The 19,202-nt window shown below is 50.6% G+C and overlaps 1 protein-coding gene across 5 annotated transcripts in view; it reads left to right on the forward strand.

Annotated features, from left to right (window-relative positions):
- The window catches only part of MCC (MCC regulator of WNT signaling pathway), a 303,878-nt gene that overhangs the window by 270,039 nt on the left and 14,637 nt on the right, over nucleotides 1-19,202 (forward strand). For 4 of the 5 annotated variants that reach the window (XR_008698690.1, XM_055536480.1, XM_055536482.1 and 1 more), the window contains 3 exons: nucleotides 7,307-7,541; nucleotides 9,950-10,156; nucleotides 13,825-13,925. Coding sequence is in view for 4 of the 5 variants with exons in the window: in XM_055536480.1 (XP_055392455.1) it covers nucleotides 7,307-7,541; nucleotides 9,950-10,156; nucleotides 13,825-13,925 (543 nt within the window). In the remaining variant the exon portion in view is untranslated. Of the gene's footprint in view, nucleotides 1-7,306; nucleotides 7,542-9,949; nucleotides 10,157-13,824; nucleotides 13,926-15,921; nucleotides 16,080-19,202 lie in introns of those variants that run through there. The other variant, XM_055536484.1, reaches the window with a different exon arrangement.

Raw genomic sequence — 19,202 nt, forward strand, 5'->3', positions numbered from 1 at the left:
TGGTGGCTCAGATGGTAAACAGTCCACCTGCAATGCAGGAGACCTGGGTTTGATCCCTGGGTTGGGAAGATCCCCAGGAGAAGGTATAGGCTACCCACTCCAGTGTTCTGGCCTGGAGAATTCCATGGACAGAGGAGCCTGGCAGGCTGCAGAATGGGGTTGCAAAGAGACAGACATGACTGAATGACTTTCACTTGTTGGATGTTCTTACTTGTGGACTTCCCTGGTGGCTCAGACGGTAAAGCGTCTGTCTACAATGTGGGAGACCCGGGTTCGATACCTGGGTTGGGAAGATCCCCTGGAGAAGGAAATGGCAATCCACTCCAGGACTATTGCCTGGAAAATCCCATGGACAGAGGAGCCTGGTAGGCTACAGCCCATGGGGTCGCAAAGACTCAGACACGACTGAGCGGCTTCACTTTCACTTTCACTATTATAATACTGCTGCAGTCTCCACCCTGTCCTTGTGTCTGTGCCCCTGATGCAGTTTCTATGGGATCAAGTCTGAGAAGTAGAAGGTGCTGGCTCAAAAATGACTATTATTTCAAATGTCAACTAGTGCCACCCGCCTCCCCATACATGATCCAGCAACTGTGTGAGCACCTCTGCCTCCTTTGCTGAAACTGGATAATATACATTTTTAAAATTTGGTCAATCTCTAAGCAAAAAAAAAATACCCTTAATGTTTTACTTTGTACCTCTTAATTATTAGTGACGTTGGAAATCATTTACAGTCATCCCTCAATATCCTCGATGGATTGGTTCTGGACCTCTGTGGATACCAAAGTTCAAAGATGCTCAAGTCCCTTGTGTAAAACATTGTAATATTTGCATTAGAACCTACATACATCCTCTCATATATTTTAAATCATGTCTAAGTTACTTATATAATACCAAATATAATGTAAAAGCTATGTAAATAATTGTAAATAAAATGTAAATGCTATGTAAATAGTTGCCAGCACGTGGCAAATTGAAGTTTTGCTCTTTGGAACTTCCTGGATTTTTTTCTTTTTTTTTCTTTTTCTTTTTTTCTTTTATTCTCAAAAATTTTCCACTTGAGGTTGGCTAAATCCGCAGATGCAGAATTCATAGATAGGGAGTGCTGACTGTAAAGTGTTTAATTTTTTTAATGTCAGAGAAATTATTAGCAGCAGTGGAAGTATCAGATCTATGTGGTGTTTATCTCGGTATGTTATCAGCAACCAAATCAGGAGCACGTTAATATTTGTTTTAGAGATGCCTGGTTTCCAACACTATCATAACAGCACCTTATAAATAGCTGCAGAAATATAATCTGTCTTCTAACTGTGTCTCTCATTTTGCCTTCCACTGTCAGCTAAGTTTCTGAAAGCAGAAAGTGTTTGAGGACTGTAGTTATCTGCTGGCAGGTTTTATGTACCCGTATAATCTCAAAGGATCCGTTCCAGGACTCACCACGGATTCCCCCAACCCCCATCATAAATGTAATACTATATATATATATATATATATATTTTTTTTTTTTTTTTTTTTTTTAATTCCCGGCTGCGCTGAGTCTTTTTTGTTTGCTCGGGCTTTCTCTAGTTGCAGCAATTGGGAGCTACTTTTCATTGCCTTGCGCGGGCTTCTCATTGCAGTGGCTTCTCTTGTAGAGCACAGGCTCTATGTGTATGGGCTTCAGTATTTGCATCTCACAAGCTCTGGAGCATAGGCTCTGTACTTGGGGCATGCAGAATTAGTTGCTTCATGGCATGAGAGATTTTCCCGGACCAGGGATCAAACCTGTGACTCCTACATTTGCAGGCAGATTCTTATCCACTGTGCCAGGAAAGTCCTATAGAACTATATTTATTTTTTAAAAATCCAGGTATAAGTGATCCACACAGTTTAAACTTGGTGTCTGAGCATCAGCTGTATTTTTTTTTTTTTTTTTTTTTTTTTTGGAAAATTTTTCCTGCCTGAACCACTTCTCCTAGAGAATTCTTATAATCATGTGAGAGCATCCGGACCTAGGAAGTTTGGGCTGTGTTGAGTATTTTTACTCCTTTGTGACATAGAATTGTCAGAAAGGGGGTGGGGCATGGGTGCATACCCAGCACAACACTGAAAGGTTCAGGCAGTTGACAGGCTCAAGTTTCTGCTCAGAGAAGTGGGGCCCAATGTCACCTGGCCTGACCCCCGCCAGGTGGGTTTTAAATGCTCAGCAACTAGAAGGCCCCCCAGTGGCACTTGGTGTAAGTGAGATTGTAACTGGGAGCCATGTAAGACATTGAGAAAAACTTTAGAAAGAATCCATCTCTGGTTTTCAAGGCAAAAGAAATGTTCTTTTCTGCCAAGACAAGATGAGGAAGCTGAAAAAAAAAGATGGGATTTTTTTCCCTATAAAGCAAGAGGGGAAGTTGTCTTGAGGACAAGCAGCAGACACAGTGGAGAGGGACAGAAGAGAGGCCATCTGAACTCCACTGTTGCATCCAGTCCCACCGCGATCAGGCAGGCAGGGCGTGGGGCCCCGGGCCGGCCAGCAAGCGCTCCCCTCGCTGGAGGCCCCCATGTGTGCAGCGAGCGGACGTCCCGCAGGCCACTAATGGACTCGGAACCGAGCCAGCCGAGGGGAGCTCAAGCAGAGCATCAGGGAAAGGAGAAACCCACGCAACCTGGCCTGGCTCCTCGAGAAACCAGAGCAAAACACCGGGCTTTCCTTCATCTGCCCCTCTCCCACCATCTGTCTCACCCTGGAGAGGAGGAGCGCAGCTCCCTCGGACAGTGACGTATCCCCCCTTGACAGCTGTGCTCATCCTGCGGTCCTCCTGCACGCCCAGCCCGAGGGTTAATGGCTGACTTGCCCCCCGCCAGGCAGCGGCAGCCGGCTCTCTGGAGACGGTGCCTTTGTCTAAAGGAGGCTGAGAAAGAGCCGTGGCCTCCCCTCCACCCAGCGCTGTCAGAGCCATATTCCGGGTAGGACCGTGAGAGCACAGAGCAGAACTGTAATGAGCCTCGCCTGAGCCGTTGCCCGCTGGGGTGCCCTGGAAGGAGAGGGAAGCCGCCCGGAGGGGCTGCCGGGCTGGGCGCTTATCTGGAATTAAACTCTCCCCTGGAAAAGCATTACAGCCCTGACCTTTCCACAGGGGTAGAGACTCGGGGGGAGACCTTTTGCCCTTCTTTTCTGTTTCTCACTGGGGAGCACCAGTCCTGCTAAACAGAAAATATGCCAACATATTAACCTTTCAGGGCCTGCAGAATATTTGGAGAACTAACTCTAGGTTCTACTGTCCTTTGAGTATTGAAGTAGTTTTTTTAATTTTTACTGAGGTATATTTGATTTATCATGCTGTGTTAATTACTGCTGTACAGCAGAGTGACTCAGTTATACATACATATCCATTGTTTTCCACTACTGTTTATCACAGGATATTGAATATAGTCCCCTGGGCTATATAGTAGCACCTTGTTGTTTATCCATCCTACATACACCAGTTTTATATATCTGTATGTATTATGTATAATATATATATAGACCATACAGTTTATCCATTCTGTATACACCAAACTCTCAGTGCTTCCCTCTCCCACCCCTCCTCCTTGGCAACCACCAGTCCATTCTCTATGTCCCTGTTTCCGTTTCATCAGTTCAATTCAGTCACTCAGTTGTGTCTGAGTCTGCGACCCCATGGAAACCTGTCTGTCTCATAGGTGGGTTCATTGGTGTCCCACGTCAGATGCCACATATAAGTGATATGGTATTTGTCTTTCTGATTTGCTTCACTTAGTATGATAATCTCTAGTTGCATCCACATTGCTGCAAATGGCATTATTTTGTACTTTTTGATGGCTAATATTCCATTTTATACACACACACCATATCTTCTTTATCCATTCGTCTGTTGCTTCCATCTCTTGGCTATTGTAAACAGTACTGCTATGAACATAGGGGTGCGTGTATCTTTGTAAATTATAGTTTTGTCCAGATATATGCCCAAGAATAGGATTGCTGAATCATATGGTAATTCTACTTTTAGGTTTCTGAGGCATCCCCATACTGTTTTCCACTGTGGCTGCACCAACTTAGAGTCCCACCACTTAGGTAGGGGAGTTCTCCACACACTCACCAGCATTTACTATTTGTAAACTTTTTGACGATGGCCATGCTGACCGGTATACGTTACCTTCAATTTGTAGGAAATATCTTTTTTAAGTGACAGGAATCAGAGGGTACCTCCAGGATGTTCTATGTCTTTTGTTTAATTATGTATTTATTATGCTAGGTTGCACTGGTTCTTCACTGCTGTGAGTGGGCATTCTCTAGTTGTGGAGAGAGGGGACTGCTCTCCAGTTGCAGCACACGGGCTTCTCCATGTGGTGGCGTCTCTTGTTACGGAGCACAGGCTCTAGGTTCGTGGGCTTCAGCAGTTGCAGCCCGTGGGCCCCGGCGTTGCGGCAGGGGGCTTAGTTGCTCTGCGGCATGTGCAGTCCTCCCAGACCAGGAGTGGAACCTGTGTCCCCTGCACTGGCAGGAAGAGTCCCGTCTGCTGCACCAGGGAAGCCCAGGTGTGTTGCATTTCTAAAAAAGCATTTCAAAGAAGACATGAAAAAAGGCCACCCAGGTGTTAGTTTATTGTGGGTTTTCTGTATATTTAAAATTTTCCAAAGTGACTTTTCATTAAAAGAAGCTGTAAAGTGAACTTCTGGTGGTGAGTCTCAGCTTCATGGGAGAGGATTTTCCTACCTGAAGCCTTCTCCCCACTCACTGGAAAAAAAGTGTTGCTATTTCCCAGCCCCGTGCTGTCTAAACGTGCCATGTCTGGGAGGGCATCTCCTCCATCGGTCACGTGGAATGCGCCGTGAACACTGCCACCACTTCAGTCCACTCTAATTTTGCTCACGTGTGGAACCTTAGGCCGTAGGCATCTATCCCTCCACACTGTTGACAATACACGCAGGCGAGCTCTGAGTCTTCCTGGGTGGTTCTGTGTGAGGCATGCCTGTCGCGGAGCTTTACTGAAGAAGGCTGAGGTGCTGAGGCGGGGACCCTGTCTCCTCAGGACCAGTCACTCTTGGACAGCTGCCATCCACAGACGCCCCGCCGGCTCCCCGCGCCCTCTGCTGGCAGTACCGGTTGCTCTTTCATGCTTCCCTTGCGCTGCTTTGTTTGTGACGTCGCACCTGAAGCGTTCCAACTGGAGGGCGTTGCTGCTTGTCCCGTCTCATCCTTTTTAAAATACAGCTTGAGAACACAGCATTGATCGATGAATAATTTTTAAGCTTCTTCCTGTCTTCTCAGCTTCCACCTTCTCTCCAGAGCTTGTTAAAATAGCCCCGAAAAGGGTTCCCTGTCTCTGACCTTGCCTCCCTGCATCCCTCCTCAGTATAGCAGACAGAGGGAGCCTCTTAAAATGTAAGGTGAATCCTGTCACTGCTCTAGTACAGACCTTCCAGGGGCTTCTAAATCTAATTCTGGAGAGAAAACACAACCCTATGAGGCCCTATGAGACCTGGCATTCTGCCCCACACTCTCTGACCAGCTCTCCCCCCCACCTCCAATGGACATGTGTAAGTAACCATCAGCACCTCTAACGAGGTGTTGTGTGTTGGTCAGACTGATCTCACTCCGTCCTGATGGAGTCAGGGGTGGTAGAGGGCCCCAGAGAGTCTGTGGTAATCGGGAGCTTTTATGCTGGCCGGAGTTCTCTGACTTGAAGACTACCAGAGCCCTAGGGAGTCCTCTCCCTCAGTGTGGACTACCATCCCTTCCACCCTTCCGTCCCTGGAAGTCTCAACTTCTTGATAATGTGTCACAGACAAGAATGGGACGTTCTTGTCACATCGAGGTTATGAGGAGATTTCATCTTCTGGTTGGGGGCCTGTTACCCCTGTTGCTGTGAGGTGAGGAGGGCAGACCTGGGCTCGGGGCAGTGGAACAGCGTGCGGATACCAGTCCCTGCTCCTGGCTCAGCACCTCACAATGGAAATCTTGGGAAGAGGCGACGTAAGCCTAGGCCTAGCTGCACTGGGTTCCAGCCACGAAATGTCCCAAAACCTCCACTTCTAGGTCTGTAACGGCAGAGATGATGATGCCAGGCTGGCCTGTTTGATGACAGCTAAATAGGCCCCTTACTTGTTTATCTGCCATCTTTCCAAAGCCAGTTCCACGCGGGCTATGTCAAGTGCAGGGGCATCCAGAGAAACCCCTGTAGGTCTTGAGAGCTAGGCTGCAGTTTTCCTGTGCTGCTCACCCTGCCATGGGACTCTGGAACCCACAGAAACATGCATGGCCTGTCACATTCCTGGGGTTCAGGCCTAGGTGCTCCTTAGGACTGCCAGACCCTGCTTAGCATTCCCACAGTGTGGGTGGCTAAGGGCCCCTCCAACCAGCCTGTGTCCCTGTGAAGGATTTACATTCATCCATGATGGGGGAGGAACGGCCGGGGAGGCCTGGGGGCGCCCTGCTTTCCGAGCTGTGGCAATACTACCCACAGAAGGTGCCCCCACTGCCCTTCTTTCCAGCTCCCGCCCCCTGGGGCACCGTCAGCGGCCTGGGGTGTGTGTATGCACAGTGCGTGTGCGCGCACACACACACAGTCTGCAGGTCATACTACAGATACTTTGTTCTTCACCTTGCTCTGTTCCTTTACCGTATCCCTTTTGTTAAGTCTTGTCCATAAGCACACCTATTTTGTTTCATTTTTAATTTAAACTTTTTATTTTTTATTGGGGTATAGCTGATTAATATTATGATAGTTTCAGGTGAACAGCGAAAGGACTCAGTCATACATATATGTGTATCTATTCTCCCCCAAACTCCCGTCCCATCCAGGCTGCCACACAGCATTAAGCAGAGTTCCCTATGCTATACAGGAGGTCCTTGTTGGTTATCCATTTTTAATATAGCAGTGTGTACAACTATTTTTATGACATATTTTTCATCCTATTTCCTCAAACTCTCTCCACCATTGTCATAATTATTTCCATAATGTCTACGTAATTTTCTTCTTTTTAATATATACTATAATTCACTAAACCTTATGTTCCACGAAACATCTTTGTATGTGTGTATCTTTTTGCTTCTGTGGAATTATTTCCTTAGAATTCATTTCTAGAGTCCTCATATTGTCTTAAAGGGTGTAGACATTTCCGATATTCTTCACATCGTTTCTTTCCCAAAAGGTGGTATTGATGTCCAGTGCTAGGAAGAATGCTTTTTGTTGTTGATGTTTTGGCATACCAGCTAGGTGCTACTGGGAGAAGCAGGTATGGAGAAGAATGAGGAGGAAAAGAGCTGTTAGCAGTTACTGGAAATGCAGTGAGGTGGTTTGTTTTATCTTCACAGCACGACCAGCTCCACAGCCAGCAGCTGTGACACGGAGTTCACTAAAGAAGACGAGCAAAGGCTGAAGGACTACATCCAGCAGCTCAGGAACGACAGGGCAGCGGTCAAGCTGACCATGCTGGAGCTGGAGAGCATCCACATCGACCCTCTCAGCTACGACGTCAAGCCCCGGGGAGACAGCCAGCGACTAGACCTGGAAAACGCGGTGCTGATGCAGGAGCTCATGGCCATGAAGGTATCCGTGGCGGGGGGGCGGGGAGGCCTTTTCTCAAACCCTCATCCCCTGCACTCCACTGTCATCAGGAGGAAACATAAAAAGGCCCCTCAAAAGCTGGTCAGCCATCCGTGTTCAGTTGCCTCTCCACAGGAGGACAGCCAGAACCTCGTGTGTAGACAGGAGTGGTTTCAGTATGTCCGGGGTCCCTTGAGCTGGAAGTGCTCCTAGAGAGGTGCCCTGAGCACTGGAGAAGCCTCAGGGGGGTCCCAGGCCAGAATGGAGCACCTTGTCTCCAGGAGAAGCCAGAAGAGGCCTCTGCGGGGTGAAACAGCCTCCGATCGGTCTCCAGAACACTTGCAGGTGCTTCCCGGGTAGATGCTGATGTTGAGGTGCGGCGGGGAGAACAGGGAGAGGCCAGGGCAGCATTTCGCCAGGAGCCCTGGTTTCCTGACCCGCTTGTCCGTTTGGTGCTGTGTGGGGCACCAACAGCCACCTTCCCCATCACACCCCAGGCGCCAGTTCGCCCTCGGTGGAGTTCTTGTCTTCTGGGTGGTCCTGGGTCGTCCTGGGTAGAGATATCCCTGTAGATACTTGTGGCCTTAGACCTGCTCGGACCTGCAGGTTTCAGAGGTTTAGGACTGGTCTTTGTTATATTCTTGGCTGAGAGTTCCTGTTGTTCATTTATGCATCCTTCAGGTTTGTCATCTGATTCCTCAAAGGAGGCTTTTCTTTGCTTTTCCCACCCGAAACCTGAGTGAGGACACACGTGGCCTGGCCGCCCCTCCAGGAGGCAGCCTTCTAGTCTCCTCTGCGAGCTAGTGCTCCCGTCGGGCTCCCCGGCCCAGCTGCCCGCCCCGCCCTTGTGCAGGTGCTGAAAGCCCAGGTCCTGGGCCCCCTCCCCACCCGAGGCCTCAGGGACCGGCACTGTGACTGCCTCATCTTTCCTCTTGGGCAGAACGCCCGCTTCATCTCTGGCACCCATGCATTCATCTCTCCTTCTCTCAAGCTTGTGTCTGTGTGTTGTTCTGGGCGTAACTGTCCACATTAGCTCAGGAAACAGCATTGCCAGCACCTTAAGAATCCTGTTTCTAGTGGCAAAAGATGAGACGGTTCAGTGTGTGGAAACACCTTTCATCCTGGTTTTATGTCATCGTCAGGAAAGGTTTGCGTCTTCTTTTGAGCACTTGCTCGGCACATTGCCTTCTCCATGGCTAATACTGTCCCTGAGTATAACTAGCCGTGCTGGGTGCCCTCCAGGTGTTTCCCCACACTGGAGCTGAGACCATCCCCTCCCGGGTCTGGCTTACCCAAGACAGCACAGCAGGCCTGGGGCTTGTTAGCTCAGAGGAGGGTCACTTCAGGGGTGACCGCAGTCACTGAGTGACTTGGTGAATCCCTCCCGAGGGATTCAGTGTATGAAGTGACTCAGCATATGAAGAATCCTTTTAAGTAGGATCACAGAAAGACCTGGGGAGACTGACGAGGTGTTCATGGGGTGGTGGACTCGCCCTCCAGCAGAGGCAAAGGACAAGGGTCATGTATGGGCTCACCTCGAAAGGGGACTGTAGCTTGGTGCTTACCTGGCCTCTGAGCTGGACGTCGTGGGTTCAAACTCGGGCTCCATAATTTACGCAGTATGTGGGCTGAGAAGAGATTGTGGACTCTGCTCACCTCAGTGTCCCATCCATGAATGGAGATATTCATAGTACCTAGCTCAGGGTGAGAGGACTTAATGAGCTGCTTAGTATAACCATTTAAAGCAGGGTTACATGCTCAGTAAATGCGAGTGCTTCTCACTGTCCAGGAGAGCACTGTCCCATTTTGGGGTCACTTCTTACTCTTCACAGCAAACTCTCCTTTGACTTCTCCAAGATACTTCAAGAAGTGACCTGATGAATAGTCACCTGAGGAGGGCTCTGTTTCCATGGATTTTATTTGGGCCCTGAAGCTGATAGGACCTGGGGCCAGTGTCACTGCGTGGGTGCTTCCGAGCTGCCCAGCGTGGCTGCAGGACCCAGCTGCCATGAGGGTGATGATATTCATGGATTGGTGTCATGGAAAATGGGAAAGGAAACGGAATTTAGAAGGGACCTAGTCAGATGCTTCAACCTCTTTGATGCGGGTTAGCCTCTGCCTGCCAGAAAACTGGCCTCCAGCAAGGTGAGTATGACCACTGGTTGTTCGAAAGATGCTCTTTAGTGTGAGCCAAAGCCTGCAGGCCTGTCCCTTCTACCTGTTGATCTTGGTTCTGGTGCACAGTGGCAAGCCCGTGGCGTGGTGCGGGCGTGTGGAGACAGCCGTGCAGTCTCCCCCAGGGCTTGGCCCCCCACAACAGCTGCCAAGTGACACCTCCCGCGGGGCCTCGCGGGGCGGTCAGGGGCCCTGCTCTCACCCCACCAGCCCCTCATACACTCTGTGCCCCGCAGGAGGAGATGGCCGAGCTGAAGGCCCAGCTCTACCTCCTGGAGAAGGAGAAGAAGGCCCTGGAGCTGAAGCTGAGCACACGAGAAGCCCAGGAGCAGGCCTACCTGGTCCACATCGAGCACCTCAAGTCTGAGGTGGAGGAGCAGAAGGAGCAGCGCACACGGTCCCTCAGCTCCACCAGTAGCGGAGGCAAGGACCCGGCCGGCAAGGTAGGGCAGCCCAGGCTCAGCCTCCCCTCCCGTAGAGCTGCGCTCACTGCCCTCAGCTTCCTTATCTCCAGAGGAATTGCAGCCATTCTAGAGATCTGAAAGACAGGGACATTTTGAGTGCAAAGAAACCAAGTCCACATTTTTTCAAACCTCACTTTATGTAGCAGATAAAGCATCTCATAGATCACGGTCTCATCCGGGCAGTGGCCTGTGCAGTGGTCCAGGAGGCTGGTACTCACCCCACCTCCTCCTCCTGGCCCGTGTGATCATCGGTGTTGATCACGTGGTACTGATCACCACACACGTCATCTCCCCTGAGTCTCATGACTCTCGGGAAGCAAGAGTTATCCCCATTTACATGAGAAAAATGAGGTTTAAAAGATGGGGACGTGGTCTCACAGCTGGTAAATGGCAGAATCAGGATTTAACCCCAGTCTGGCCAACTCTGGTCCTCCTCCTCTCATGTGTTTCCTCCTCAGCTTCCTTCAGGTGGAAGGCAGGAGGTGGCCTGAGGCAGAGGAGGAGGAAGGCGAGCCCTGAATTACCCCGAGGAGCACAGAGTGTGGGCTGCCGGTGGCATCATCTTGCAAACTCACACTTTCATTAGCCCTCAAGTCTTTTTTTCTAGAATTCAAGCTCATTCCGTCATCCTCTATCGCAGAATAATTCCAAACACTGCCTTGGAGAAAAAAAATAGTCTAGACCCTAAAGAAAGACATCCTTCGCCGCAGGGTCCTGGAATTCCGTACATGCAAATTTCTGTTCCTGATGAACGCCAGCTTCTCCTGACCCATTTGTCTCTGGCCCAGGACTGCGGGCGTGCAGTGACTTGCTGCTCTGTGAGTGGCCCCTCACGGCCCAGATGCAGGGGCGTCTTCACTAGAGAAGTGTCCCTAAGAAGAAAGCCCCTTGCTGATGCTGTGTGGCAGAGAATGGTTCCCCTAAACAGCTAAGAACTGTGCTGCCTGCGCCAGAGACCATAGCTGCCCTCTGCCCACTCTCACCTACAAGGTGCCAAGGGAGCTGGGGCTGCAGCACCCAGTGGGGCTGCTCTCCCAAGGCCCTGCTGCTTCTCAGTCATCCATTCCTGTGATGGATGTGATCTGGTCCAGTCAAGATGCTGGAGATAGTTCCAGGATTTTAGCTTCCAGTGTGGGACACCAGTGGGCAAATAGATGATCACAACAGAGGACACAACAACCAGAGTGCAAAGATCAATGCCCAGTGTGAGGGGAGGCCACAGGCCAGACCCGCGATCCAGATTTGGAGGTTAGGGGCAGGTTTCCTGAACACAGACCCAGTGGAGAGTGGGTGCGAGCCCGATGAAGAGGCCAGGAAGGACGCGGAAGTCTGCCCTGGACCGATGGAGCAGCACAGGCCAAGCCCAGGGAGAGGAGGGGTTGATGTGTTGGCTGGAGAGACCCACCTGCTGCGCCGTCCTGGGCACGGGGAGGGATCGCAGAGGGCCTTTTGCAGGGAGTGACGTGACACAGTCTGAGCTTGGGAAAGGTCACCATGGGGTGCGCCCTGAGACCACATGCCAGTGCCTGAGGGCTCTGACCACGGGGTGGGCAGCAGCGCGTCTTCACTCGGGAGAATCTGGAGCTCACAGACACGGCTTGTCCATTCTGTGGCAACGGCTTCAGAATCTATGCACAGCCCTTTGAGTTTGTGAGCCATCACTCTGGGACAGAGCTCCTGTGTTTGCGTATGTACTCTTAGGGTGGGGTGGAAGTGGACTTACCGAGCTCTTGCCAGGAGGCCCATGACCTGAGCATTTTCCCCTGGTTCTTAGTATTTATTTTGACTGGGAGAAGCACTGTATTCTGTGGAATGGCTCCAGAAAACAGAAACTTCTTTGACGTAGAACACCAGATGATTTATTTTTATTTTTTTACATTAAAGTACAGAGCTTTTATAAAAGTACCCTGTGTTGTTCAGGTAATGAAATTAGAGTAAGCTGATTATTTTGTCTTTTAAAAATTAGACTCATTTACTCTATCAATAATATCTCCCTTCTGGGCTATTCATTTGGTCTTATCTGTTGGTAGATGAAACAAGCAGTCTGGAGCAGAGGCTGGAGCCAGATAGTCAATATTTTAGGATTTTGGGGTCATACAGATTCTGCCGCACCTATGTAACTCTGCCATTGCAAAACTGTCTCTTCCTTACTGCAAAGGAAGAGACAATACAGACACAGAGGCACATGGCTAGGTTCTAACAATGCTTTATTTATAGACACTGAAATTTGAATTCCATGAGTCCTACATATCATAAAATAGTCCTTTGATTTCTTTCCCTTGATTTTAAAAATAGAAGTATAATTCTTACTCTGTGGGCCTTAATAAAAACAGGTGGCCAGCCAGACGGGAGTTTAGAACACCTATTCTTGCTTCGAAGTAGGGAGGTGGTTGGGTGTCATGCTTGGTTCAAAACTTGCCTTCAGCCAACAGGCTGGATCCCACATCTTGACCAAATCACATTAGGTTTTTTCAGTTCTTGTCTGTGTGCAGCAGAGATTACTAGACACGCTCGGTGAGCAGCACTGGGTAAAACAAAGCTGGCCCTGTCTTTAAGGAGACACGTCAGCCCCGCAGGGGAGTCGATGTACTCACAGAGGGTGTTGGACTCTGGAGAGATTGCAGAGCTGGTCAGTGGCAGCTCAGGGCTGCAAGACACCAGGTGGAACGGAGGGAAGAGGGCAGAGCTGGGGGCCGGAGGAGGGCTCAGACGCGGTGCTGTCCTCCTGAGCCCCGGGGGGTGTGGTGCATCTGTGCGGGCAGACAGAGGCCCCTCCGTGCTTCCTGTCACCTGGACTTCCAGCCCTGGGCCCCTGACCCCTTGGAGCGCTCACCCATTGAGATGCAGCCTTCTGTCTACATTCTGTCTCGAGTAACAGGTCACAAGCTTTTTCTTCTGGAGCCTGGGTTGTAGTAAATCCTCAGGAAGTGTCTGCTGAACAAATTATCAGATGAGCACTGTCCCCCTCTGCTTATTCCACAGCAGAGCAGCTGCTCTCTGTCTGTATGCAGACAGCGGGCCGCTCAAATGGGCACAGTCATGGTGTTATGAATGGACTGTGCTCCATGCCGGATTTAGGCCTTCTCTAAAGGCTCTTACGTGTCCTCATCTGTAAAACAGGAGGAGTTGGGTTAGGTGATGTCAAAGTTCCTGTCTGATGCCAAGATGCACTTCCATTTTCCTCCCCTTCTCCCAGGTTTTCTAGATGATTACTTGGACCCAGTGAAGCCCCTCAATCCAGAGGAGACTGGATTTCTCCCCGGAGGGTGTGGGATGGGGGCAGGGACCACACAAACATGTATGTTTCCCACGTGTCTTTCCTGAGTGACAGGAGCGCTGACCTGAGTGGGCATCCTGGTTCCGCGGAATCCTCGCAGTGACTCAGGACAGCATCACTTCCCTGTGCTTTGGGTCCTCCTTGGCCAGGAGGGGATACTGACAGTGTCTGCTGCAGAGGGCCATCATGGTGGTCAGACAAGGGAACTCGTGTGTGTAACCTGGGCACCCGTGAGTGCTCGGGACATGGGGCAGCCTAGGTGCGCTACGGGCACTTGGCCAGGGCCGCCCTGCAGCTCTGCTCGCCTCCTGCTCTGCCGTCGGTACCCTCGGCTCAGCAACATGCCTGACCCGGTGCTTTGCGTTCTCAGGAGTGTCCAGACGCCGCCTCCCCTGCCCTGTCCCTGGCCGAACTGCGGACGGCGTGCGGCGACAGCGAGCTGGCCACGGAGTTTGCGAACGCCATCCGTCGGTAAGCACACTCAGCCCGCCACCCGGAGAGGCAGTTTCTTCCAGTCGTGACAGTGTACGCCAGGGGTTACGGTGTATGCAGGGATGACAGTGTAGGCCAGGGGTGACGGTGTAGGCCAGGGGTGATGGTGTACGCCAGGGTTGACGGTTTATGCAGGGGTGACACTGTACGGCAGGGGTGACGGTGTATGCAGGAGTGATGGTGTACACCAGGGGTGACAGCATAGACCAGGGGTGACGGTGTAGGCCAGCGGTGACAGTGTAGGCCAGGGGTGATGGTGTATGCCAGGGTGACAGTATACACCAGGGGTGACGGTGTACACTGGGGTGATGGTGTATGCAGGGGTGACGGTGTAGGCCAGGGGTGATGGTGTACACCAGGGGTGACAGCATAGACCGGGGTGACGGTGTAGGCCAGGGTTGACGGTGTAGGCCAGCGGTAACAGTGTATGCAGGGGTGACAGTGTAGGCCAGGGGTGATGGTGTATGCCAGGGTGACGGTATACACCAGGGGTGACGGTATACACCAGGGGTGACGGTATACACCAGGGGTGATGGTGTACACTGGGGTGACGGTGTATGCAGGGGTGACGGTGTAGGCCAGGGGTGACGGTGTATGCAGGGATGACAGTGTAGGCCGGGGGTGACGGTGTAGGCCAGGGGTGATGGTGTAGGCCGGGGGTGACGGTGTATGCAGGGTGACAGTGTAGGCCAGGGGTGACGGTGTATGCAGGGGTGACAGTGTAGGCCGGGGGTGACGGTGTAGGCCAGGGGTGATGGTGTAGGCCAGGGGTGATGGTGTATGCAGGGGTGACAGTGTAGGCCAGGGGTGACGGTGTATGCAGGGATGACAGTGTAGGCCGGGGGTGACGGTGTAGGCCAGGGGTGATGGTGTAGGCCAGGGGTGATGGTTTATGCAGGGGTGACACTGTACGGCAGGGGTGACGGTGTATGCAGGGATGATGGTGTACACCAGGGGTGACAGCATAGACCAGGGGTGACAGTGTAGGCCAGGGGTGATGGTGTATGCCAGGGTGACGGTATACACCAGGGGTGATGGTGTACACTGGGGTGACAGTGTATGCAGGGGTGATGGTGTAGGCCAGGGGTGATGGCTGGGGTCAGTTCTCCCAGCGGCTGGCGCCACTCGCTGGGAGTACCACAGCTGCCTGGGAGAGAGGAGGCCCCGGCAGGCCTCCTCTTGTGCAGGCCTGCAGGCCAGAAAGGTGAGTGCAGGAGAAAAGCATATACAGTGAGCCCACCTGCAGACGGAAAAAGGTCTGCTGCTTCACCTTTCTGCTGTGGTGTGGCACTGGCTAGACTCTCAGGACCGTGTTAAAAGGTGACAGTCAAAACAGGCGTCTTTTGGTATCGCTGGGATGGAATACTGCAGGTAAATTCTGTTGGCTCTTTAGGGAACTTTTAACAGTTTTTTTGGCTGCTTCTTATATATAGCATATTCCTCAAATATAAAGATAACTAAGTTGACTGAAGAGAAAACAAACAGGCATCTCTACCTTGTTTCCACCTTCAGTGAGAATGCCTGCCTCACCATCTCGGGTCTCTTTCCACTCAAACAGCCTCAGTTTATTTACCTCTGGGCGTTTTCCTCTATTGTGGCTATTTCTCTGTCCTTTCTAGATCTGTATTCCATATCCTGACTTTTCATCCTCTCCCCACCCTTTTGCACTCGGTTCTAGAGCAAGGCTGTCCAGCAGAAAAGTAATGCAAATCACACCGTAATGTTAAATGTTCTAGGATCCATGTTTTTTAAAAAAAAGAAGAAACAGATACAGTCCACCTTAATAACGGATTGTATTTCACTCAGTGCATCCAAAATATTTCAAAATATAAATCCATATCTCTAAAAGGTATTTCTTCTAATTTTTCTAATTCTTTTTTATTAAATTTTCTTCTAATTTTTTTTTTTTAACTAAATTTTCAAAATCTACTGTGAATTTAGTACTTTTATACTTATTATACTCTGATGTTGGGAGGGATTGGGGGCAGGAGGACAATGGGACGACAGAGGATGAGATGGCTGGATGGCATCACTGACTCGATGGACGTGAGTCTGGGTGAACTCCGGGAGTTGGTGATGGACAGGGAGGCCTGGCGTGCTGCAATTCATGGGGTCGCAAAGAGTCGGACACAACTGAGCAACTGAACTGAACTGAGGAGGTTCTTAAGGTCCACTTTCCAACCCACTCCAGTCTTCTTACCTGGAGAATCCCCATGGACAGAGGAGCCTGGCGGGCTCCAGTCCACAGGGTCGCAAGAGCCAGACATGACAGCAACTAAACAACAACAAATGTATCCCTCCTGGAGCCACCATGGTGTTTGACTGATGCACTGAGTTCATTTTGTTGATTAAATCTGTCATCTCTCTTGTAATGATGGTATCTTCTTGCGTCTCTCTGAGGACACTTGTCTGCTGTACTGACTTTGCTCACAGGTGAGCTTTACAGTTGAGTTTGGTGACTTGGCTCTGGCTCCGCGCTTTCTGTTCCTCCCTGCTGACGGCAGGTCTAGGCTGCGTGTCTGACCCAGGTGTCTGGTCCCCGCCCGTTCCTCTGGCTGGAGCACCTCTGAGTCCCCTTCTTCCCTTTGTAGCAGCTTTCTTCAGTGTGCATTTTGAGTTGTGGTTTCCTTTTTCAAGAAGAATAAAACCTGCCTTTCCTTTTTTACGATTGCTCACGGTTTCTGGCAGACAAAGAACGCTCTTTAGTTTCCATCATTCTTTAGGATTTTTTTAAAAAAATACGTTTGCCATCACTTGGGAGGATTTGGAATGGAGGGGAAGGCTACAGTGCATGCTCAGGCTGCTGTCTTGATCCAGCCGGGGCTGTCGAGTTTATAGTGGCGCCTCCAGCTGAGGTGGACCGAATGCTGCCTTGTAGGGAACCTCACTACCCTCCTGACTGACTCACTGCCACTTTTGCTCTTTCCTTCCAAGTTGTAGTAGCTCAGTTTTTACACTGCCAGCGCTTCTGGCCGTGTGGTTAAATGGTAATCGCTTTGCTTGAGGAGGGAAGAGAGAAGCTGTGCGGAAAATGCCCTCACCTAATCCTAATGACGTGATTGCGCCAGAAACCAGGGATGCAAACCATCCCCCGCTTCCAAGTGGGAGCCCTTTGGACATTGTGTCTGTAAGCAAAGCCCCTGCATTTTTCAAGATCCCTGAACCTCAGAGGGCCTCGCTGGCACAAGCAGGTTGCAGATTCTGCTGACTAAACATAAAGAGATTTCATTTGTTCTGTCAGTCACAATGGATTTCCAATAGCCAGCCTTGAGTTGGTTAGCATGGATTTCTAATCAAGCCCCAGATATATGGAGCCAAGAAAGAACCCACAGGGCTACAGGAAAAAGGAAAATAACATAATTATACTGTATACATAGCTTAGAAATGGGAATCATTATTTCATGAGGGTTTATATCACAGATGCCCAAGCACTGAGGTTTGGGGTGTTTTTCTTTTTAAAAGTCAAGTGGAAACTACCACCTTCCTTGAAGGTGTTAAATCGCCGCCAAGCTAGTGGCTGAGTCAGTCGAGGGTTTCCTCACAGAATTTTCAGACATATTCCTTTTTTGGAAAATGATGCTTCCAAACACCGAAGTTGTGGGCCCCAGGAACAGGACTGAAGAGAGCAGGTGTGTAGAGGGGTGGGCAGAGGCTGTGCATGCTAAGTTACTATTCGTGTCCGACTCTTGGAACCCCGTGGACTGCAGCCCACCAGGCTCCTCTGTGACTCTCCAGGCAAGAAGACTGGAGGGGTTGCCACGCCCTCCTCCAGGGGATCTTCCCGACCCAGGGATTGAACCTGCATCTCTTACATCTCCTGTGTTGGCAGGTGGGTTCTTTACCACTGGCACACCTGGAGCGGAGGCTCGGTGTGGGCTTTTCTGGCAGGAGCCCCGGGAAGGGCCTTGTGATGCTCCAGTCGCTGCCTGGTCCCTGTCCTGCCCCAGCAGCTGCGGCCCCACAACCCTGCTCTCGGTGTGTCTGCGCCCAACCTTCTTATGTCTGGAACAAAACCAGGCCTTCAGGCAGTCACACATTTACCATCTAACTTCCATCTGGTCTGATTTTGTTCCCTCCACTTCCGTGAGCGCTTATTGTGGGATATTGGTGCCAGGCTTGCCATAAAACCCCATCTGGATGACCAGGTTTCCTGTCTTGCACATGAGGAGTTTTCGTATCGGGGCACCTTGTCTGCACTGTCGTTTGCACAGGCTGTGCGCTGCAAAGCCCTTCTCCACCCCAGATCCCTGTCTTGCTCACGTTCCTAGTAAAATCTAACTGAACAGCCTTCCCACCGGAGAAGTAAGCTGTGGTATGCAGCTCAGGAGAGGGAGTTTTCAGAAAGGAGTCTTCTTGTACTTCTGTGCTATTTGCGTAGCCTACCTTGAGGACCCGGGCACAGCTAAGAGGAGCAGGCTGTTTCTCCGTCACGCTTAGGAGGCGGCAAGGAGGAGGTGGTGTCCCCTGTATGAGGCGGAGGAGGCAGGGGCGGGGAGACTGGACAGCAAGGCTGAGTGGTCACTCAAGGTCACACGGCAAGGCCACGAGGAAATCGCACACCACTGCTTTCTCCGCTGGACTCCATGTGCTGGCAGGGGGGTGCTTACCCATTGAGTGCGAGCCGAGCCTGCTCGTGTGGGCCTCTTCCCTGTCTATAAAATTTATTTATTGATTCTTGTGTGCCCTGAGAGTCGCTCAGTCATGTCTGACTCTTTGTGACCCCATGGACTATACAGTCCATGGAATTCTTCAGGCCACATACTGAGAAATATCAATAACCTCAGATATGCAGATACCACCACCCTTACGGTAGAAGGTGAAGAACTAAAGAGCCTCTTGATGAAAGTGAAAGAGGAGAGTGAAAAAGTTGGCTTAAAACTCTAACATTCAGAAAACTAAGATCATGGCATCAGGTCCCATCACTTCATGGCCAATAGATGGGGAAACAATGGAAACAATGAGACTTTATTTTGGGGGCTCCAAGATCACTGCAGATGGTGACTACAACCATGAAATGAAAAGACAGTTGCTCTTTGGAAGAAAAGCTATGACCAACCTAGACAGCATATTAAAAAGCAGGGACATTACTTTGCCAACAAAGGTCCATCTAGTCAAGGCTGTGGTTTTTCCAGTGGTCATGTACGGATGTTGGACCATAAAGAAAGCTGAGCACCGAAGATTAATGCTTTTAAACTGTGGTGTTGGAGAAGACTCTTGAGAGTCCCTTGGACTGCAAGGAGATCCAGCCAGTCAGTC

This window comes from Bubalus kerabau, chromosome 10 (assembly GCF_029407905.1).
Source record: "Bubalus kerabau isolate K-KA32 ecotype Philippines breed swamp buffalo chromosome 10, PCC_UOA_SB_1v2, whole genome shotgun sequence".
Lineage (NCBI taxonomy): Eukaryota > Metazoa > Chordata > Mammalia > Artiodactyla > Bovidae > Bubalus > Bubalus kerabau.